Below are 22,125 nucleotides of genomic sequence, written 5' to 3'. Positions count from 1 at the left end.
CAGATCCCCCACCAACTCTTTAACGATTCATCGGTATAAAGAGCCTTAACTGTGACAACAGCACCAGACAACGAAGACAAACTTCTTTTCTCCAACAGGACCAGCATATCGCTGTGATTTACAGGTACTTTCATCCGAGAACCCGTTGCCTCGAAGAAGCACACTCTGAGTTGCTGTTAAAATGCCGAAGAATAAGGGAAAGGTAAGGATCTTCCCCTCTGATTTTAACCCCGCGTTGCCACAATGGATGCATGCGACCACGACATCGCGAGTCTCCCAGCCATGAAGGCCAGGGATGTCTAGAGGCGAGGAGATATTCGTGATAGTTATCCACCGCCTTCTTGTGGGACGCATTCCGATTCCCATCGTGGGAAAAAAAAAGAAGAAGAAGAAGAAGAAGAAGAAGAGAATATCAGAAGCTGACCCCCTCCTTCCGTTCACAGGGTGGTAAAAACCGACGTCGTGGAAAGAACGAGAACGACAATGAAAAGCGAGAGTTGACCTTCAAGGAAGAAGGCCAGGAATACGCCCAGGTGGTTAAGATGTTGGGCAACGGGCGCCTGGAGGCTCTTTGCTTCGACGGCGAGAAACGACTGGCACATATCCGTGGCAAACTCCGCAAGAAGGTCTGGATCAACCAGGGTGATATCATCCTTCTGTCCCTGCGAGATTACCAGGACGAGAAGGGAGATGTCATCCTCAAGTACAGCGCCGACGAGGCCAGAAGCTTGAAGGCCTATGGAGAGTTGCCAGAGAGCGCGAAGATCAACGAGACTGATACGTATGTTTCGCCTTCAATAGTCTTTCACTGTTATGTTTTACTGACGAAGACTTTCATCTACAGATACGGCCATGAGGGTCTTGATGACAATGTCGAATTCGATGAAGACCGCGAGAGCGCCGACGAGAAGGACATCGACATCGACGAGATCTGAGCGATCTCACCCTTTAATTTCCGATACCGGTGGGGTCATATTCTTACCTGCGCGTATCTGGCTACTTATGTCGCCGAAAAAGCAGACGATTCCCCTGCCTGTCATACTACGGGTTGTCGTTGCATGATGGAAAAAGAAAATAAGTGTTACCCATTCCCATCACCAAAAAAAAAGTCAAGCGGCGAATTTAGACAGCCCTTGCGCCAGGGCTGGGAGTCGGACAATTTTTCGCGAAAAAAATGGCTACCATGTAAATATGAGCTCAGCCGGCTATTGCCCCCTTTCTCACCACTCGATTCGTCCCTCGCCATGCCTCGCTCCCTACTCGCATTTGCGGTGTCTCATGCCCGAAAGCTTCGCAGGTACTACGTCATCCCAGAATGACTGATCTAAAGTCCTCCTGCTCCATTCCGCCGATTTCATGTCCGTTTCATATATTCTTTTAACGCTACTTATGATGAGTTTCGTTTGATGGCCTTATTTCTGGTTTGCTCCTTCCCTTTGGTTTGCTTGTCATGATGTGGTGTTATGCTTTTCTTAAGTTGCTAGAATGAAGCATAGATAATGTGAGCACTGAAATCGAATGGAGCGAAGATCACGTAAAAGCAGCATGTTTCATATATCATTTTCCTCGTGAGTTGCCTTTAACAACACTTGTTTGCAATGTTCTTTGGGGGTATTTGCGGGTATACTTCACAGCTTCTCCCCTGGCTCGTCATCAAAAACACTTCGCCGAAAGAATTTGACAATCATCTTGGCCTCTTGTAAGCCAACTATCTCTTTCAGCTCCTCCACCTCCATATTAGCAATTTCGTGGATATTACTCGTTCTTAGCATCAAACCCTCCACTCCATGAGGTGTTAACCCAGGCACCGTTTCCAGCATGTCTTGTGGTAATTGATTGAACATTCGATACTCGACCCCGGCTGCAGCCATCAGTGCTTTGGGTCCTGAGGCGGATGGATCGCCGGAAATATCAAAATCCAACCCGATTTGGACCGCTCGAATGGGATCTGGCTCCGGATCGTTCTTTTTCAGCTCAGTGAATATCTCCGCGGTCTGATGAGGGGAGGAGGACCAAATCACTTTCAAGCGGGGAAAGGCAAGAGTAAGGAGAACGAGGAGATGTTGAGTGGATCTTGGGTTGGTGGGGTTGATAATGTTTCCAGATGAGAAAGAGGGCGCGGAGAACGAGGTGGGATTGTCAGCAACGAAAGCACTGGGCGCTGTTGATGACGTAAAAGCATCAAATGTGAATGACTTGTTTTGATCGAATTCAATTAGGAGTACGGGGGTTTTGTAGTACTGAAGCATAGTTTCAGCTTGGTTGTATAGTCGGCCGGTTTTCAACGAGCTAATCAAGTCGCGAATAGATTTTCGTTCAACGCAGATGTCTGGACTGAGGATGTAGTCGCCGACGGTCAACTGGCAGGGAACTAAGACCATGCTATGGCCATGAAGCAGTGATGCGAGCGGGCTCCTGAATTCTCGAACATCAACGACAACCGTCGGTGGAGCCGCAGTAGCAGCCAGGCGACCGCCACCAGCAATACGGGTATTCACGGTGCGAAGAAATTGTTCCTGGGGATCTTCAAGGTTTTTATCGTGTGTGAGGCTCATGGCCATAGACTATCACCAAAGTTAGCTAAATTTTGGGACGGCAAGTAAGGGTACATACCCCTTTTTCCTTGATGAGTTTTGTAAAAGCATCCTTCTCACGCCTCACAGCACTTAAATAACGTTGCTCTTCGACAGAGCCCCCATAATACATGAAGTATACCCGTACATTTCTGTCCGTGTGGGAACTGCGATATACTTCTACTCTGCGAATGAACGCTGCATCCGGTTCATACATGACGATATACCTCGGCCTCGCTTCTTCCAGGATATGCTCATCCATGTCTCCATCATACGCGTGGATGATGACTAAATCCTCCATGTCGAGAAGCTCGTAATAGTCATCCATGTCATGCAGCTCATCAACGACAGTATCCTCTTTCTCAGCTTCTTCGGGCTTAGTAGGCTGAAGAGCCCCATCAAGAAGGGTGGATACCTGGGTTGTATCATCCGTTTCTTCTTGGACTGTAGAGTTCGGAGCTCTGCCAGAGTTTGAGGCTGCAGTGCTGCTGCCCCTTACCCTTCGTCTTTTGTTTCGTGGTGCTCTTTCAGGTTTCCTGTCTTTGGTGGCAGAAGTATACCCTGGCACTTCTATTGGCTGGCTTTGTTTCGCGTTTATGCCGTAAAGACTATTCCGGACTTTGGCAAAATCCCTCTTCCATGATATGTAGTCACGAAGCTTTCTTCGCATCATGAATTCGGCTGATGGACAGCTTTCCATATCTTCTGGAGAATCCTCAACCCTGGATTGATCTTCTTTCGCTGCGTAGACTCTAACATACATGGTATGAAGATACTCACGTACTTGCCGGCATGCCTTGCGATCACTACACATGATGAGAATCGTACGATTTGAATCATCGCTCGGTCTTGGGTCTAGGTATAAATCACGATCAATTTCGTTTAGCACATCCACAAGAACTGACCATTTTGGCTGCTCTTCAAGAACAGGTTCTAAAGAAGCGGGTATCTTTGACAACGGATCTGAAAGTTTAGCTCGGGTATCAAATTTGCCACGATAAACTCGAGATCTGGCGGTTTGAAGGAGGACATGGGCAGCTTCAAGATAAAGCCATGGAGAATACGTCTGCTTCGTATACCCAGGCGGAGGGGAATGAGCTGCTATCACGGTGTCAATATACTTGATAAGTGACACGGCGTCATCCGTGAGAAGAAGACTAGCCAGCAAATCAGATTCTTGTCCACAAGAAAGATAAGACGGGAGTCCCACTGCAAGATATTCTTCAAAATGGTTAAATCACTAACGATCTGCTTGGTCTTTACGCTGACGCGATGCCAATTTGGGTCCAACTGCCGTTGGATCACAACATCAAAATTCTTTTGCAAGGCACTTTCTACATTCCAATCGTCGATGTCGAGAACTGGATTAGACTTTTTAAGTTCTCTTATGCTGACTTCAACACATTCTAGAACCGCATTTTGAATCTCTCTCATCTTGTCTGTCATTGGAATCTCGAGTTCAATAACTTCCGCTCTTTTGCGGCCCTCAAGCGATTCAGCAACGGTAACCTGAAAGCGAGGCCACAGAGAAGATTTTTGAAGAAACAAATTCCGGAGCATGTTAGCCAATGGTGAGAACCCAGTTGTGAAAGGCTCAGGAGTGTCTGAAAATGCCTTTAAAAACCCAGCTTTATTGAACTGGCGATACACTCTGATAATAAAAGCTTCCAGAGAAGTTGAAATTACCCTGACATCATGTTTTAGCAAGTTACTTAAGTAGATGCTATTTAGAGTCGCACCTTTCCGCATGTAGGATGACCATTCCTGTAATGGTTTCCGGGTCCAGGAGTTCTGAATCATATTAACAATGAGCTTGCACTAACATGCAAGAGACATACTTGATAGCAAGTCAACAATCAAAATCCGTGAGGTCACACTCAATATACCACCTTGAGCATAAAGCTTCTGTCTTTGGTGTAATTAGCACCAGGTGGCAGGACACCTATCACTCCACACATACCTCATAGAAACCGTGGCTTTGTCTGTATTGATGACCTTGAGACCTCTTGCCAATGGAGTCTTACTGACTGCATAATGTTCTGCCAGGGCTGCATGTATGGATTGAAACAGATCAGTGTTGTTTTGGAAGCGCTGTAATGCGAGTGCACTAACAGACCTTCACCAATCCACTCATTTTCACGGTCGTTTGCACCAATCACGAGAACTAAGTTGTTCCCTGCAGCATCATATGCATGCAAAAGATTTGTCACAATGCGCAAGAGCCCCAGTCCCTGAGCCAGGATGACCAGCTTGTCTTCCGCCCGAAGCTCCTGGAAGACATCTTGTTGATATTGCTTTGCGTGGGAGTCAGAGACTAACTGCCGATACACTAATGAACAAGAATGCCAGATCAGCTCATACTTACCAAAGGTAGTGATAATTTCACCAATGGACTGGTGTTTCCCGACGACATCAGGTTAGTGTGTCACCATGGTGAACGTGGTGCAGCTTGAAGGTTGACGCTGGTCACTGGCGGCGCTGACATCAACCAGGAAGGTTGTGCAAGGAAGCCACGTGAAGGATGACTAACGCCAAGCCACGTTTTCATAAAGCAGCATTGTCTCAGTTCCCCTTTTAGATAAGGGCGGCTGGCGTCAGTGCATTGGCGTAAGCAACGACCTGTGTAGCTGTGAAGGGAGGCAGGCAGGCAGGCAGGAGTCTCAGATGACAACACACTGAATCCCACCCTTTTCATTTGATGACAGCTGCAGCTCTTTGAGCCCCTAGTTAATTGGCAGATGTGCTTTGATCCTACTTTGTAATTTTTGAAAGGATATTCAGCCCAGCTCCCCAAAGATGCTGGTGTCCCTGACTGTTGGGAAGGTTGACGCAGGCGTCGCAGTCCTCCTAACCCAAGACAACCGACTTGTGCGTGCCCAATTTCACAACCATTCAGCCAGTCAGGCCCCAATACAGCTCTATTCCCGTCTTCTGCTTTCTTTTCTTCTTGGGCATCTTGCTAACCCCTGAGATTTAGATTGAGTTTCCATCCGTCCTCTTGCCTAGCGACATCACCTCTGGCAGCATTGTTGATATCACTGTATCGCGAAACCTAGCCGCCGAAGCTTCCAGTGTGTCGGCGTTCCAATCTCTTCAAAAGCGCATTCTTCACACCTATGGGATCAATACGCCATCAGCCCCCGTACTACGACTTAAAAATGCGACACAGACATCGCTTGTCCTTGAATGGGATCCTATCAACCTAGCCACAGCCTCGCTCAAGTCCCTATCCCTGTATCGCAATGATTCTAAGGCAGGATCTATCCCTCGACCGTTGGAAATGCGCAGCACAAAGATTAGCGGACTTGCCATTGACACTGAATACACCTTTCACCTTGTCCTGCGCACGTCCGCCGGCACATTTAGTTCTCAGAAATTAGTGTGCCGAACGCACAAAATGACAGATCTATCTGGAATCACTGTCACTCCGGGTATTATGCCGCCAGAGATGAGAACCTCACTTGAGAACGCGGTCGAACGAATTGGTGCGAAAATCGTGGATTCGATACAAATAGACACCACACACTTTGTCTGTACGGAAGGCAGAGGCCCTTCATGGGAGAAAGCTGTTGAGATGAACATTCCAGTTGTGCGACCAGAGTGGGTCGATGGCTGCGAGCGAGAGGGCACCATTGTCAGTGTTCGGGGATATTACTTAAATGCGGATCCGAAATTGAGGCAGATAGGGCCTGGTGTCGGTGCTCATCAAAACCGACAGCATGCTATTTTGAATTCATCCGGTGGTGCGAGTGTAAAGAGTCAGAACCGCGGGAGTATATCTCAATCGCCGCCTGAACTCAAACCAGAGCACCGTGAGCCTCCAGTAACCCCTTTCCCGGGCGGTCCACAGAATAAAATGCCGCACAACGGTACCGATTCGGACGAAGATGAACCTCCTCCGGCTCCTCCAAAAGACAACGAAGACAAAATGCGCACCCCTTCGTCTGATGCCGATAAACGTACAGCGGAAGGTAATGATGATGATGATGATAATAATGATACCGAGAAAGTCGAAGAGAATGGAATCAGTGAAGTGATCACCAACGGCAATGAAGCACCTAAATCACCTGAGCCCCTGTCCTCAAAGCCGCAGCCAGAAGAGGACCAAGGAAAGCCCCCTGAACCGTCAGACAACCGCCCTGGCTCAGCGAAGGGTAAAGACAGCAGCGCGAAAAGAAACGGAAATGGGTCAGAAGGAGAAATGGATGACGTTCCCTTATAAAATGACAATCCATAGATTTTTGTTATCTTCTCTTGTATCGCTTTCCAACATTACGCTTTTGAATCTGATTTTATGGGACGTTGTTATTAACGCAGCGACATTGGCAAGCTCCTCAGTATCGTATTCTTTAATTTATCTCTGATTCGTCCTTTGTTATTTCTTCTCCGCCTTTGTATACACATGTTCCCTTTTTGTTTATCGAGACCCTGAATAGCACCTTGTCACAGCAGATGTATTATGAACTCTTAAGCTATTCTAATATACTTATCTTTGTTTCTGTATCTAGTGGAAATGCTATCGAGAAGTAGACCAACCCCCTGCATCTGTGCATTCCCCACTTATATAACATTGCTTTGGTTGATTACTGAAGCCTTCAGCATCCTTCTTTGCCCACTCTCTTAGCAACCTCCGTATAATCTTTCCGCTAGGCAATCTTGGTACTGCTTCTATAAACGTAACTCCACCCATGAGCTGCTTATGCTTGGCGACCCGTGCTTTTATGAAAGCTTGAATATCAGCTGGTGCTATCTTGCGTTGTGCACCGGGTTTCAGGTGCACATATGCGCGGGGATATTCCTCCTCGTTCCTAAATTCGACAGGTCTGAGTTGGCTTCGACCGAACAGATAAAATCTACAGTAGAGACCGGAACTTACAACATGATTCCGACGACTCCGCCATCTTCGACATCATCATGCTCGAGGATGATTGCTTCGAGTTCTGCGGGAGCGACTTGTAGACCATTCACCTATAAGTTCCTGGATCAAACGTCTCATTAATAGATTAATTTTTGGATTCTCCGCGTCAATCCAAATTGGTGCATCGGATGCAATTGTGCCTTGGGGAAACAAGTAAGTGAGAAAGTCCGTTTTTGGTATATCGAGCGGCGGAAATTGGGGTGAAAGAGGCATTTTCAAATCAGTATTATCCCAAAGAAAGAAATACGGGGAATTTAATTCGTGAGTTTTCGAGGTGATGAAAGACCTGAAGGAGGAACTGTGCCGCTGGCACCGACGAAGATCGATCGCTCTTCGACTCACCCATCCCGAGGCAAACATGGCTCAGCTCCGGGGATATGATAATGTCAAAATGGGGCTCGAACGACCGCCTTTTCATTATTTACCAATCCAGGCTCTCAGCTGAGGATGCGAGCATTTCTCCCTAAATTTTAGTTGATAGATTGGGCCAAGTGCTTTGTAGCTGGGTTCCGCCTTGATGGCAAGGCCGCCATCAACGAAGATGTGGATTTATACCCGAATAACCGTAGGGGTCGGCGGATTCACGCCGCACGGAGGGACTACGTTCCTCATACCAACAACGGAGGGGTAACTATCCCCGCATGAGAACGGGATAGCCCTTAACCAGAGAAGTTAGAGTCCCAACTTGGCCTATTGACCTAGCGCATAAGTTATTGAAACATCAGCAAATACTAAAAGATAGGATAGAAAATAAAAGGGAGATACTCTACCCGGCATAGAGCCTTTGCCTTGGACAGGGGTAGCATTTAGTTTGGAGTAAACTGTAGCAATGAATTTCAGATATGATAAAACTTTTCTGTGTACTCCGTATGGGGGTGGGTGAGTCCACATCAAAGAAAAGCGCCTGGGGAAATGATGGTGACCCAAGAGGTACACAAACGAGAATTATCAAAAAGGAGCAAAAAATCAAGGCCAGAGAGCGTAAAGCCAAAAAAGTAAAAAAGATGATTTCTCCCCGACAGGGAGTCGAACCCTGGTCTCCCGCGCTTGTTAATTGCTAACAAATGACAAGCGGAAATCATAACCGTTAGACCATCGAGGATTTGTTGGTACACAATTAAGTTCCCTCGCTTACTTAAGGAGTTTGAAACAGTGCCCCTCATTCAGGAGGGAAGGGAAATATTTCCGTGTTCACATAGTTTGAAATCCGAGTAAACCGGCACGAATTGGCTCTAATGATGAAGCCGAAGACTAGAATTCGAGAACTCGCAAGGGCCCTCGTCTTCATGCCCGTTGCTTTCAGTGGTTTTCCTGGTGAAATTCGGGACATCCCCGCCGCTCCGCCATGAAGATCCCCCGGTCCATGCAGCCACCAACACAGAACCCGTTCCAATATTCTCCACCCAGCCCGACCTGCCTTCTTGGGCTGGAGCCCTCGATCCAATCCAATGAGCAGGGTCTCTTGGGTTGCATGGCTGATTCTATCCCGCAGCCTGGGAGGTTCTCCCAGACGGCTGATGTGTTGTTTTCCAGGCCACCACCACAGAAATAAAACGGTGAGTTAAATTAATTCATCTCAACTGTAGTTCCCATATATCCATCTTTAGAGATATAGCAAGCGGCTTTCCCACCTCGTTAGTACAGAAATTTCTCATCTTTTCTTGTTACTTCGATGCAATGGTGATTTCTGTGCGCTCTCTGCTGCAATGCATTGCATCCGGACTCTTCCTGATTCCGCTGCCTGCAACCGTTTGTGCAGGTATGTGACAAGCTAAATGCTTCGAATAAAGCATTAATTTAAATCTCACATAGTTGGTTTGGAAGGTCAGTCGTGCAAATACCCGTCATTGATTGACGCGACCGCCGAGGAGCTCCAGGATGGCTTGTCCCGCAAATGTTTTACCAGCGTTGACTTGGTCAATGTCAGTGTTAATTTTGAGACCTCATTCAATGATAGTCACTAAATGACTGGTGTATCCCGTAGGCGTATTCTATGAGAATTAAGGAAGTGAACGACACCTTGCATGTCGTCTCGGAGTTGAACCCGGATGCCGTTGAGACCGCTAAAGAGCTTGACCGAGAGCGACACAGAGAGAATATCAGAGGGTGTGTATAAATTAACAGCAGACGTTCATTTCGGTCTAACATGCAAGTTTAGTCCTTTGCATGGTTTGCCGATTCTACTAAAGGGTAACATCGGTACTCGTGACAAACTCCAAACCAGTGGTAAGTAGCGCGTGCTGACATATGTGTCCTCCACATACACTGGGTTAAACGACTAGGTGCTAATTTCTGTAAATATAGCTGGCTCTTATGCTCTTCTGAATACGAAACTCCCCGAGGATTCAACCGTGGCAAAGAAATTACGAGATGCCGGTGCAATCATTTTGGGAAAAGTAGGGCTTTCTGAATGGGCGAATTTCCGGTCTACCAACAGCACCAATGGATGGAATGCATATGGAGGTCAGGTCACTGGCGCTTATTACCCTAATCAGGACCCCAGCGGAAGCTCAAGCGGTAGTGGAGTGGCATCCGATCTTGGTTTAGCCTGGGCGACTCTGGGCACAGAAGTATGTTCTCCTGTTTCGATTTTACACCCGTATGGCTTTGTGGATCAGTTATATTAACTTTTGATAAGACAAGCGGAAGCATAGTGTCTCCAGGCTCATCTAACAATATCGTCGGGCTTAAGCCAACAGTCGGCCTGACCTCACGGTACCTTGTCATTCCAATCAGCGCCCATCAGGACACGATTGGGCCTATGACGAGAACGGTCAAAGATACAGCTGTGCTTCTCCAAGCCATTGCAGGGAAAGACAGAAATGATAATTACACCTCTGCTATCCCGTTCTCCAATCTACCAGATTATGTTTCGGCATGCAAACTCACTGCGCTAGAGGGAAAGCGTATCGGCGTTCCATCTAATGTTCTAGAATCATTCGGCAAAAACCCTACAAACAAACCTGTTCTAGATGCTTTTCGCTCTGCGCTTTCAATCATGGAGAGCGCAGGGGCTATAATTGTTAAGGATACTAATTTCACTGCCTATCAAGAATTCGTGACTAGTGACATCCCTGGCAGTGTCCTTAATGCAGATTTTATCAGCGATCTCGCACGCTACTTCTCCCAGCTGGAAGCTAACCCGCAAAACATACACAGTCTGGCTGACGCTCGCAAGTTTACTCAGTCCTCGCCCTTCGAGCAATACCCAAACCGCAACACTGAGATTTGGGACCTCGCCCTCGAGCAAGGATTCAACAACACCTCCCCTGAATTTTGGCCTTTGTATCAGAAGAACCTCTACTTCGGTGGCGAAGGCGGCCTCCTTGGTGCTCTTGAGCGACATAACCTTGATGCTACGGTGCTTCCAACTGATGCTGCCTACCCGGTTCCCGGTGTCATTGGTACCCCAGTGATCAGTGTGCCGCTTGGCGCGTATCCCGAAGATCAGAAAGTTGAGCACGAACCGCGTAGAGAACTCGTTACAGTTAGCCCTGGCTTTCCGTTCGGAATTGGTTTTATGGGAAAGCATTGGAGCGAGCAGGAATTGATTGGCATGGCGTATGCGTTCGAACAGAAAACCAAGGCCCGGGCTGAGTTGAAGAGGTACATTGAGCCCAAGTTCGAGCTGAACCATAACTAAAATTACAAAATATTCTTGGTTGTCTGGGGGCTTGCTTTCACTTCTTTCAGGCATCCCCAACCTTCTGTATACTTTGGCTTCCATGCACTGAATATACAAACACATGATATGATCTTAGATGATTTTGGTAGTTTAGATTTCTAACAGCCCCGACCTGGACTGTTTCTCTAGTTATTTAAGCAAGGGACATCAAAAGAAACAACTTTCCCCAGATGCACTCATGCATCTCTTGCCAATTTTCCCTGGTGCGCGCAACCAAACAAACAACAGAGATGGTCAGTCGCGACAAGGTTTTCGACCATGAACAACAGATCTAGAAATGTGTTAATCGCATACCAGTGTCAAACATGCAGAGGAACTCACATCTCACAGTATGAATGGATTGCATTATCCCGTAATCCTTTTCTCATTCTGTCTTGGATATCTTTGACTTGTTCCGTACTCCACTACATTCATCAATAATTTGATACTTGTGTCAAAACAATCCACTCCACAAGAAAAGAAACCATATGATGCCAAATTCTAGCATGACACCTACCATTAATACCTCTGGCAGTAGCCTTGCCGAGCAATCTTCCACCCCTTCCTCTAAATATAAGCGCATAACCTTCCCCAGCTCTTTCAACCTCGGATTCTCCGGCCATTCGCCAATCGGACACTTGAATCGATGCTCAGTAACGTCCTCAAAACCGGCAGCAATGATTTTTGACTTCGCCTCGTCAACTGTGCGGAATGATTTACAAAGAGCATCACCGGCGTCAAAGAAGGCGCGGGCCCACTCTTCCATGACAGTTCCGTCGGTAGAATGGTCATCTGATTTTGCATTGACGCTCAGTTCGGCTTGTTCGATGTATCCGCCGGGCTTTAAGTGGCTATTGAGAAGAAAACATGTCAGCACTCTTAGAAAGAGCACGGCTTTATCCATGAAGCGACCTTTTTAGGTAGAACACATACTTTATTGCTCGCATATAGAACTCATCCCAGTCTGACACGGAGCCGTACAAGCCTCGAACATGGATAAAGTCGAAGCTTTCTAGAGCATACAGCCATTCGTCGCAACAGTCGTCAATTTCGAAAGACAAATTTGGCGGGACTAGAGTTGGTTGGATTGGAGAGAGATCTGTGCCGGTTACTGCTGCGGATGGATGTCTATCGGCGAATTCTCTAACACAAAATAAAAATAAAAAAAATCAGAGCTCCTTTGTACTATGGTGTCAGCAGTAGATACGAACATGGCCCATATTCCTGAAAGGCTATTAGCTTGTAAATTAAAATCGATCTTAAAAAACTATGTGAGAGGACACACCAGTTCCAGTACCAATGTCAATTACACGCTGTGATTAAAGCATCAACACCTAGTTTTGAGTGGTGTTACGGTGTGGTTTCCCTTACTTGTGGGTTCTTCGGTATCGGAGCGAGGTATAACTTTCCACGAAGGAGAAGTTTGTAGAGATAGTGACTTATGGCGCATAGAATTAGGTATCAATTCCATTCCTACAAAAAGCAGAATTCAGCGGCATACCCGAGATCTGCGTGCCATTTGGCTTTCTCGTCGTTGGGTCCCCTGATCAATCACTCAGCCACAAGTGGATTCATTGATCTCCAGGAAGTGCCACAGAAAGGTATCTGGAACTCACCAGTATGATCCAGAATGATACGCGTGATATCTTCTTCCGTTCTCGTATTGATAGTCCATGATACTCGAACGAAGCGTTTCAGTCTCTCTTTTTAAAAGCAAGGACTAATTAGTTTGTACAATTTTTAGTCTCAAAGCACGCCAACAGCCATACGGGTATATATCCTCGCCTAGGGTGGAATCTCTGTCATCGTCGTAACTCTTGAAAAGGGACATTGTCAGCAAAAGCTATAGGTGGTGGATCCTGAGGAAAGGAAGTTTCACAATTGCGATATCCTCGTCAATTTCTGCCATCACGATCAAGTGGATGGGTGAGCATCTTCGATTCCTACATCTCTTGAAGATCGCCGTTTAACAAGCAGCGATTTTTGCCTCTTTCCTCGGTAGATTTACACACTGAAAACAATACTGCCGATGGGTGGGTGATTAAGGATTTGAATGCCAGGTGATGATGTAAGTGACACCGACGGCGTGGTTAAGCGCAGCGCCCAAGTGGGGAGGCCCGAGCTTATTCTGACAATTCCCCGCGTTGCCTGTCGGCCAACGAGAGCTTCCGTCCAGACTTTTTGCGAAAATGAAGTCCTCGCGACTTCCTCGGTGAACTCCGCATCCTGAGTTTTAATTGTATGGTACACTAATAAATGCACAAGAAAAAGAAAGTAAAAGGTAAATTTCATGGGACGATCCGTCACTCGCTGCCTTAGCTTACCGCTGTACCGGTTATCCCGAGGAAAATTCGAGAAACTGGAAAACTAACTCGCCGAGTCTCTGGTAGCGCTTTAAGCTCATCAGAAGGTTGAATCCTTGACAAATTTACTCCAAGAACACCAACTTTTCTTCAACAACTCCCTTCCTGAACCTTTAAATCTTTATGACTTCACTTCATTTATCAAAGTTTCACAGTACTCCGCACTCCGAACAAATCACAGCTCCTTAATTCTGGCCGTTGCTGACAGCAAGTTGGAGCTTCTAGAAACTCCCACAGATGGATCAACTGAAAGTTTCAGCATGAATTAACCCCAAGGGCAGTCCTTAGGCATTAGGCGGGCTTCATTGTGTGCAGAATTAATCTAGTTTGGATATGTGTAGATATAGGGTCTAGATACATTCTAACTCTTATAAAATACTATACAGCTTTATGATTCATACAGTTATACATATACCTCACGCAACGCCATCGCGGATGTGATAATACAAAATGAATGAAACCAAAGAAAAACTTTGTTCGTGAAGCTTTTCATGAAAAGCAACATTTCAGACCAGAATACGTAATATGCACATGAAATGGGAATGTAGATATATCTAGGGATGGTATCAATCAAGAGCAAAGCAGAGGAGATTATAGACACATGCCTGATCAATATGCACAACGAACAAAGATGGGATAATAAGGCAAAAAGAAGAAGGGTGCGGGAAAAAGCGACTAAAATGTCATCTGGAATCGTTTACTCGTCCGTATTCTCTCCCCGTAACGGAAAAATATTACCGGAAGCGGGACAAGGGCCAATGCAATAAATGCGAGGAGCGAGTTACCCCAACCTAGACCGAGAGTCTCATACATCCTCAGCCCACCAAGCGGCAGAACAGCGCCGATAACGGAACGAAGGAGAGTGTTGGCTGCCATTGCGCTGGCAGCATGGATGGTATATGCATCAACAAGATAGGTGGACGTCGCCATCTATACCTTGTTAGATGCTTTTCTTCATTGTTATGGATAAATCTGGGGACTTACCATGGTGACAATCATGCCCACTCCAACGAAGAAGGTGCCGATAATAGGGACGATATAATGTACCCCGTATTCAGCTGTCCAGCCATACCAGAAGAGCCCAACTGGGATGAACAAGCCGCCTGGGATAAGCGGGGGAAGACGGTATTCCGGCTTCATCTCGCCACTCTTTGCGGATAGCTTTTTGAGAAGCCGATCCGAAACTATAGAGATAAATCCCAAACCGCCCACGCTTCCGATGCCAATACCGAGGAAAGCAAGGCCGACGTTTCCTAGACAATCCATATTAGCTATGCTCGACGAACTGTGGTCTCGTGTTAGATTCACCTTGCGAAAAGTTATATTGGTCGTGAAAGACCGATGATATAGTAGTGAAGAGGAGGTAGAGGTAGCCATATACAACGGCAACATAGAGTGAAAGTAGAAACACAATAGGCGAGCAAAAGAGCATTTTTGTGGGGCGAATGATGGACTGGAGGATAAGCTGCTTGGGTTCGATTCCCCTGTCTAGAGCTGATCTTAGATTCTGATTTCCGGTCTCCTTGATGAGCCGTTTCGTCTTGCGGGCCAAAAGAATGGGGTGGTAGGATTCTCGCATGAATATGAATGTATTGATTGTGATCGCACCAGACTGTCAGAAAGTCAGCACCAATCCATATAAATCAGCCTTTGGGGGCATTCCGTTTGGACTTACAACAATCGCAAGGACCCAGAAAGTCCATCGCCATCCTTTAGCCTCAGTCAGGTATCCTCCAGCAATAGGTCCGATGACAGGACCCAACAACGGACCCAAGGCCCACGCTGCCATCGCTGCTCCACGTTTCTCTTGCCTGATCATATCCGCCATGGAACCTGCACCAATAGTTAAAGGTGCAGAACCAGCGACACCGGCAAAGAATCGGAACACGATAAGAGAATCAAGGCTGTTCGCGACAGCGCAGGCAACATTGAACACAACGAAAAAGACATTGCAGACGTGATAAACCGGTGATCGGCCGTATAACTCGGACATAGGCGCGAGAATTAGCGGACCAAACGCGTATCCCAACAGATACACTGAGACGACAAAAGAGGCGAGTTCTGGACTGTGGCTTTGGAATTCCCTCATCACATCTGCAACACCCGGCGCAAACATGGACGATCCGAGAGGCCTGGCAGATTGGGTTAGAGCTGTAATCGAAACGAACCTAGGGTGAATGCGCCAGGGGGGAAAGAACTTACGTGATGAATGTGATTATCGCTATTGAAGAGACAATCATGACCTTCTTCTTAATCGTCCAGTTTAAGGGGTTTTGAGGGTCGTCTGGGCCATCCCAGTCGACGATATTTGGATCTCGGGATTCTTCTGGTACCTTCACATCTTTATCTCCAACATCAGAGATGGCAAGCTCAAGATCAACGGTGTTATCGCTGGATTTCTCTCCTCGGTGCACTGAGGGGCTTCTGCTACTCGATTTCGGCTGTTGATCTGTCCCGCCTGCTTCGACCATTGTCGAAGCTCCTATATCGGACGAAAGTCCGTGATTTTTAGCAATAAGTTATAAACCAGCATTTAAGAAGAAAACCCATACTGCTATCCGCCATTATAGTGGCTCCTGCTGATCAGCCCTATTTCTTTCTGTGTTTTGGGAAGGCCTTATGATGAGACTGAGAACTTGCAAGTTACTGCACGAAATATCACAGATCACAGCTTAGACTGCCATCATAATGATACCAATATGGGAATAAGTTTGTTGGTTCGGTTTCCAATGTCAAAAATGGGAAAAGACGCCCAGATTTGAGCCGACAAAACGACCTGGTTTCGGGTGCATCCAAGGTAGATATAGTGCAGGTAACCCCGTCAAGGAGCAAAAGAAAATAAGAGGTGCAGGAAAATAATTTTCTTTGCATAATGTGGAATATTATGACGGATTTTATAAATTAGCCCCTAACTCCGTACTCCGGCGAAGCTATGTACCGCACTCCTGCGAGCCTAAGAAAAAGCCGTCTTCGACGCCGCAGACCGGCCGGTCCCGAACTCCCGAGAAAGCCCAAGGGGATGGCAGCCACCGCGAGTTAAGCGTTTGCATTTTCTGTCCTGAAAGCTTAGCGGGCCCCCTAGCTGCCTCGGATCCTCGCACTCTCCGGGGCTCTCTGCGCCTTTAAGATTTGGTCGATTCATTGCGGATATTCCTGTCCATTTTGCGGGAGGATATGACACCTGTCAAACTGGCGTCGCGAAATAACAATTTATCCACCTATCGCAGGGGAGCAGACCCCGGGTGGACGGTCTCCATCGGGCTCGGAAGGGCCCCTCCCCCCTCAAATCCCCAATCATTCCTTTCAGCTCGCGAGAAGCTTTAACCACGGGAGCGAGTTTGGGCTGGAGGAGCGAGAATAGGCTTTGGATGTTATTGGTAACTAGCTCATTTAACATTCAATGACAAAGCAGCTCCCCGCACTAGCCGAAGGCAGTATGGGCGTGTGTTCGTGTTATGCCGAGTTGCCGTCGGGTTCCCCCAGTTATGCAGCTGAATACTGCACATCTCGACGACTCGACACGCACATTCATCCATATTTTCCAGCCTGCATGTGGTCGGGTTCGAAGGAGGTATCGGAATTAGTGAGTCGAACTCCGGACCTGGCAACGCATATGAAGCGTGAGGGTTTCAAATCCAGAAACTTCTGTCTACAGAACCTGTGTCGTCGTGTTGGCGGTTCCTATCAAGCGGGACAAACATTCCAGACGCAATGCTAGCCGTCTCGCTTTCTGCTCATGCGAATGGGTGCACAGAGCACGAGGCAGCGGACGGCCATTTGGTGCAGTAACGCCGCATCCGAAGCCCCAAACATAGCACAGCCCCACTTGTCTCGGGTTGGCGTTGTGCAAGTTATGCATTGATTATTCATGAAAATGGCTGGGGCATAAAATGTGTACAAAAGTCGGCCGCCCCAGACTTTTTTGTGTCCTTTTTACGAACCTCCTCCCCTACCCCTGCCCCTGTCTGGCCTGCTCGACCCCTTGAGTCTTGACGATATTTATATCAGAACACGAGAGAACCGGATGTGCCTGCTGCGACTCGGTGCCTGAAGGGTCCTCGTTTGCTACTTGGTCCGCCAAGGTGCTTGAAATTCCTCCCCCCCTTCTCTGACGTTAGGGGGAGAAGACACGGGAAGCCGTCATCATTGATCGAGCGTTTGCATATTCCAATATCCAATACTTGCAAGCAAAAGCAACAGACAAGATCATTCAACCTTTCATACCCCGTACAGCTGCATCTAAGGGCAGTCTAAAACACCGTTCCTTTAGCCCGCTTCACATTCTTCAGCTGTATATCCCTCCACATTAAAATCCACACCATTGCCAGGGGCAGCACACATAGTCCCACAATCAGCATCCGTCGCTGACCTACTTCATAGGCAGACATTATTGCCTGGCGCTCTGGGGAGTCCATCGGGTATGACAGCTGTTCCTCCAGAGAGTCGTATATCTCCATTGCCTTCCACTTTGCGGATTCGGGTAGGTACATCTGCAAGTATTGCGGAATCGTATGGGTCCAGATGGCACCAGCGATCGTCTGTCCTATCGCGCTTCCAACGCTGCTGAAAAGCCCAAGAAGAGCGAGAGCGACGGCCACTTCTCCGTGGCTGACTGCTGCCATAATCGCAATCTGTTCGCAGATTACCATCGTACCACCGGAGAGGGCAATGAGAACTTGACATAGGATAATAAACCCTATGTCTGTCCCCGGTTTCCGAAACCGGATCATCAAACTGACTCCAATCATCTGCAATGGGATCGCAGCCAGAGCAAGATACTTGAATCTGCCGGTGGCACGGATTATCCTGTGAACCTCTTTTTAAGCCGCTGTCTTTCCGCAGGTTGAGGATATCTGAGCAACTTACGCCCCAGTCGCAAGGGACCAAACACAGGTCCCGATGCTGTAGATATTTCCTATGTATCCTGCGTTCTGGATTGTTTGACGGTGCACCACCTGCAGATAAGACAGGAAGTACACGTCCCAGCAGCTACAAGGTGGATTGTCAGCGCCCAGATTTTGTTCAAGCAAATGGAAGATTTGGAGCATTACATACTAGAAACTGAGAAACACGGTTCCGGTAACCAAACACGCTCCGACGACCGTTCTATCGACAAGAAGATGGAATGGCGCGAGACACACCCGAGCACCAAACCGCTCCCAGAGAACAAAGGCGGCAAGAGAGCATCCTCCGATGACTAACATTGATATCACCGCTGGTGACTTCCAGTTTGCACTTTGATAAGTGGAGATGCTAAATGGAAGCAAAATTAATGCGAAGGCAGCGATGAGCAATATCATCCCGATAACTATTTTAGTTTTTGGTTGGTTACTGGCTTTAGTACAGGGGATACTCTGGCTACCTACCATCAAACTCGGCGAAGTAATGCTTTACTGATTGTATTAGGGTTCGACCGCTCCTCTTCTTGGCCAGGTATCCTAGCTCCATCGCCTTTCTCCGGCTCTGAAAAAAGATGCCGGCTACTGGGGCGGAAGCAAGGGGTAATACGATCGAGAAAGTCCCGAAAGCCCATCTCCAACTGCTGAAGCGATAAAACGCATGAGCAGCTGCCGGCCCGGCAAACGTGGTTGCAATATAAGGGCTGGTCGAGAAGGCGAACAGCCAGCCTCGGTTCTTCAAACTCGAAGTGTCTGCCAGAAAAATATCGAGGACATACGCCATGCCGTTATGTCCGACCCAGTAAAATACCTATCAACCTCCAGTCAGAGAAACCTATTTCTTTCAAGACTGGTGAGTTATCTTTTGTAACGCACCTGTGCTGCGGCGTACATCTCCACAGAGTTGCAAGAGGCCATCATGACTAAACCTATCGGTAAAGGTCGGTTGCGTTCGTTATATGGATTTTTTTGGCAATGAGTTGCTTACCCAGAGTGCAGCACGAAACCATCAGCAAGTACCCTTCAACCCTACCCCAGATATCCATGATCTTTGCCACTGGAAGTCTGACGGCCGCGCTAATGATGCTGGAGATTACGGTCGTTGTGGCCAACAGGGTGTGCTTGGAAAAGGCGCTTGTCACATATGCGGTCAAATTCCCCGTGATCTGTTGCTGCAAAGAAAGGACGAAAAACACCAGGAAGATCCTTCACATTCAAGTTAGGCATCCAGCTTATGCGAGGCAACGTGACTCGAGGGCTCATACCCAACGTACGCTCCCACGAGAGCAGTCTTGGTCCATGCTGCCGCCACAGCCTTGGCCTGCTTCACGCCATCTTGTAGTTTTCCGAATCAGTGTCGCTACTACCGCTGAGCTTCTCCTCTCCTTGCGGATGGGCAGTTTCTGTCTCGACTTTCTCACTCATTGGGACAACGCCTTTCTCATGTGGAAGACCTTGGAGAAATCGCTGGAAAGATTGGCGAAACGCATGTCGGTGCTAATATATTCTGTGTGGAGACAAAAGAAAAAAAGGGGGTGAAATGAAAATAATGTGTGGCTCACGGGACAGAATATGTCTATCGTCATATTGAGTCCCAATCAGACGGTTCCTGCCGCAAGAGCCATGGTACGATTCGATATCCGGCTGACTCCTTGATGAAGCTTTACGATAAACCCTGCCCAAAGTTGAGAGCCGCAGACACTCTTTTTCAACGCTATTGCAACGACATTCCTTCCTTTTGGCCCGCACAGTTGACGTCAATATCACGTATTCGTTTAGAGGAGCCAAATGCAAGTCAGAACCTCGAGTAGCTCGCGCTCCTGTTAGCTATCCATAGTGTACAGCCGACGTTTGTCAACGTCCCAACATAAAGTCTATTTCATGAAGATTCTGGCAGGGAAAAAAGGAAGGAGAAAGGTGCTCTTTATCTCTGGGACTTTGTGCAGAGCGCCTGGCAGGGCAAAGTGCGCTACAGACAAAATCCCTACACGCCTCAAAGTCATATACTATCCCCACCCAAAAAAAAAAAAAAAAAAAAAAAAAAAAAAAAAGGGAGAGAGGGGGGGGCGTGCACATCAAGCTACTTCCCAAAACAAGAGGGTCCATTATATCTGATCAAAACCGCTTGAATGAACCGTAACACACACTGTGCTTTTGAAGGGTGTGCTTCAAGACTGCTGGGCCAGGGGAGAATGTGTTCGATGTACCTGCGTCGAGTTGGTGCCAATCAAAATTGGCGTGCGACTTTAAATTCCGCTGCTTCTTTGCTAGAATCTGCTCAGGTTCCCACCTGGCATGCCCGTCCATGTACATGAAGTCAAGCCTAATGCTCACCCAAATTGTCCTTAGCCTTGGGTTCAAGCTGGGTCAAGGACGACTTTATATATCCACAGTGTTGATGGATTGGGATTATTTTACCAAGACTAGTGTCAGCCAGTGTGATAAATTAAATTAGTGGCAGAGACGCACGTTCTTTCAGATGTATGTGTATATACACACATACATACATACATCCTGCTAGGTCTGAGCTAGACCCCTCAAGGCCCAACGTCACTGGCGCATGAATCAGCGTCCTCCATCTCATAGCATGGTGATTCGAATTTGAGGCGTTCGGTCTCCTCCACTTCCAGGAAACTACGGCGTCCTTGGACCATTCATCTACATTTGAGAGGTCGATATAACTCACCTCATTCTGTGCTGGGTTAGTTAGCTTTGTTGGCTGCTAGTGGGAGAACTTGGGGCGTGACTGGGTTGGGATATATATGCATTTCTGAGGTGAACCATTCAAAGGGTTTGCGGCTCTTCCGTTAAAAGAGCCGGCGAATGAAAGCCTTTATGCGCGTTGCGTACATTTTGCGAATGCCGGATTGGGTATTCAGATCGCCGACAGGTGAAGCTCCGGGAAGTCCAGGAGACGAACAGAGGAGAGACGGTGGCTATTTGTACGGGCGGCTGCTTACCTCACTTCTATGTCAGCGCAACTGAGTTACAGAAAGAAGTGACTCCGATGCACTTCCCGTTGGGGCAGTCACGATGGCGTCATGGTGATAGATTGATGAAAGGGGCATCCCAGGAGTCGCTTCTGACCGACTTGCCACCCACTCACTCGCTTCCGACAGCCCGATCGTCTGACCGTCTCTCTCGACATTTCTATCTTCCATCTGGCTCATCATGACGCCTAGAATCCCGCAGCCCGTTCTCAATTCAAAAAATCACCTTAGCTAATGTCGCCAACTTGGCTCCAGGCGACTACCCAGGTTTTAGCTCCCCGTGCTTCGCAGAGCATATCATCAGTGACAAGCTACGCGCTGGACAAGTTAATACTGATATCACTGTCGATCAACGATCTGTGCTCGCGACTTGGGTTAAAGCTTTTATCTGGCTGTCAATCCCCATGATCGAGCCAGCCCGGCCTTTTCTCCGATCTCTCGGCCACTGGGTGGCGATTCACGTTAAAAGGTTTGGGAGCACGCTAGGCAAAGCGTAAGTTCCCCCTCTCCCCAAAAGGATTGAACATAGCCAGTGGAAATAGCATTCCACGTACAGCCAATCCATCTCTCCAAGCCATTCCTTTCGCTGGATTGGCTAGTTCTTTGTCCTCGAGATTACACAGCGCTTGTTCACTGCGCCAAGGCAGATTATCTGCTCTGTTTTATTTTTCCAAATCCAATGAGCTTCATTCCTCACCCATCAGTGCTTTGCCTGGGGA

At 47.6% G+C, this 22,125-nt stretch overlaps 7 protein-coding genes and 1 non-coding gene across 8 annotated transcripts; 3 read left to right on the top strand and 5 right to left on the bottom strand.

Annotated features, from left to right (window-relative positions):
- Positions 1 to 181: 181 nt before the first annotated feature.
- Positions 182 to 935, top strand: TIF11 (Translation initiation factor 1A; the record flags this gene model as incomplete). Its single annotated transcript, XM_003069204.2, has 3 exons — positions 182 to 202; positions 444 to 781; positions 845 to 935. 3 exons carry the CDS (start codon positions 182 to 184, stop codon positions 933 to 935), a joined length of 450 nt encoding a protein of 149 aa, XP_003069250.1.
- Positions 936 to 1,628: 693 nt separating this feature from the next.
- On the bottom strand, positions 1,629 to 4,986 carry D8B26_005635 (uncharacterized protein; the record flags this gene model as incomplete). Its single annotated transcript, XM_003069203.2, has 8 exons — positions 1,629 to 2,564; positions 2,614 to 3,730; positions 3,784 to 4,260; positions 4,313 to 4,364; positions 4,412 to 4,482; positions 4,534 to 4,621; positions 4,690 to 4,867; positions 4,939 to 4,986. The coding sequence occupies 8 exons, from the start codon at positions 4,984 to 4,986 to the stop codon at positions 1,629 to 1,631; spliced, it is 2,967 nt and encodes a 988-aa protein (XP_003069249.2).
- Positions 4,987 to 5,194: 208 nt separating this feature from the next.
- CHS5 (Chitin synthase, class 5) lies at positions 5,195 to 7,043 on the top strand. The gene is made up of 2 exons (XM_003069202.2): positions 5,195 to 5,441; positions 5,551 to 7,043. Exons 1-2 carry the CDS (start codon positions 5,370 to 5,372, stop codon positions 6,793 to 6,795), a joined length of 1,317 nt encoding a protein of 438 aa, XP_003069248.2. The 5' UTR covers positions 5,195 to 5,369; the 3' UTR covers positions 6,796 to 7,043.
- Positions 7,044 to 8,502: 1,459 nt separating this feature from the next.
- On the bottom strand, positions 8,503 to 8,593 carry D8B26_005633. Its single transcript has one exon. It is a non-coding gene; the product is annotated as a tRNA-Asp (tRNA).
- A 575-nt stretch (positions 8,594 to 9,168) lies between these two features.
- Positions 9,169 to 11,242, top strand: D8B26_005632 (uncharacterized protein; the record flags this gene model as incomplete). The annotated part of the gene is made up of 6 exons (XM_066124941.1): positions 9,169 to 9,250; positions 9,304 to 9,413; positions 9,476 to 9,597; positions 9,650 to 9,717; positions 9,796 to 10,061; positions 10,130 to 11,242. The coding sequence occupies 6 exons, from the start codon at positions 9,169 to 9,171 to the stop codon at positions 11,132 to 11,134; spliced, it is 1,653 nt and encodes a 550-aa protein (XP_065981022.1). The 3' UTR covers positions 11,135 to 11,242.
- A 168-nt stretch (positions 11,243 to 11,410) lies between these two features.
- Positions 11,411 to 13,064, bottom strand: D8B26_005631 (uncharacterized protein; the record flags this gene model as incomplete). The annotated part of the gene is made up of 11 exons (XM_066124940.1): positions 11,411 to 11,447; positions 11,498 to 11,580; positions 11,673 to 12,006; positions 12,089 to 12,298; positions 12,367 to 12,379; positions 12,441 to 12,468; positions 12,527 to 12,593; positions 12,657 to 12,698; positions 12,772 to 12,858; positions 12,925 to 12,971; positions 13,035 to 13,064. The coding sequence occupies 11 exons, from the start codon at positions 13,062 to 13,064 to the stop codon at positions 11,411 to 11,413; spliced, it is 978 nt and encodes a 325-aa protein (XP_065981021.1).
- Positions 13,065 to 14,054: 990 nt separating this feature from the next.
- D8B26_005630 (uncharacterized protein) lies at positions 14,055 to 16,158 on the bottom strand. The gene is made up of 6 exons (XM_003069199.2): positions 16,071 to 16,158; positions 15,721 to 16,000; positions 15,194 to 15,650; positions 14,827 to 15,130; positions 14,503 to 14,771; positions 14,055 to 14,448 (listed from the first exon to the last, which is right to left on the bottom strand). The coding sequence occupies exons 1-6, from the start codon at positions 16,081 to 16,083 to the stop codon at positions 14,194 to 14,196; spliced, it is 1,578 nt and encodes a 525-aa protein (XP_003069245.1). The 5' UTR covers positions 16,084 to 16,158; the 3' UTR covers positions 14,055 to 14,193.
- Positions 16,159 to 17,425: 1,267 nt separating this feature from the next.
- D8B26_005629 (uncharacterized protein) lies at positions 17,426 to 19,841 on the bottom strand (the record flags this gene model as incomplete). Its single annotated transcript, XM_066124939.1, has 8 exons — positions 17,426 to 18,324; positions 18,385 to 18,507; positions 18,574 to 18,826; positions 18,885 to 19,227; positions 19,293 to 19,345; positions 19,405 to 19,622; positions 19,682 to 19,751; positions 19,784 to 19,841. The coding sequence occupies 8 exons, from the start codon at positions 19,839 to 19,841 to the stop codon at positions 17,769 to 17,771; spliced, it is 1,674 nt and encodes a 557-aa protein (XP_065981020.1). The 3' UTR covers positions 17,426 to 17,768.
- Between the last annotated feature and the right edge of the window lie 2,284 nt (positions 19,842 to 22,125).

This window comes from Coccidioides posadasii, chromosome 3 (assembly GCF_018416015.2).
Source record: "Coccidioides posadasii str. Silveira chromosome 3, complete sequence".
In the NCBI taxonomy this organism is placed as follows: Eukaryota; Fungi; Ascomycota; class Eurotiomycetes; order Onygenales; family Onygenaceae; genus Coccidioides; species Coccidioides posadasii.
This window is presented reverse-complemented; position numbering and strand designations above follow the sequence as displayed.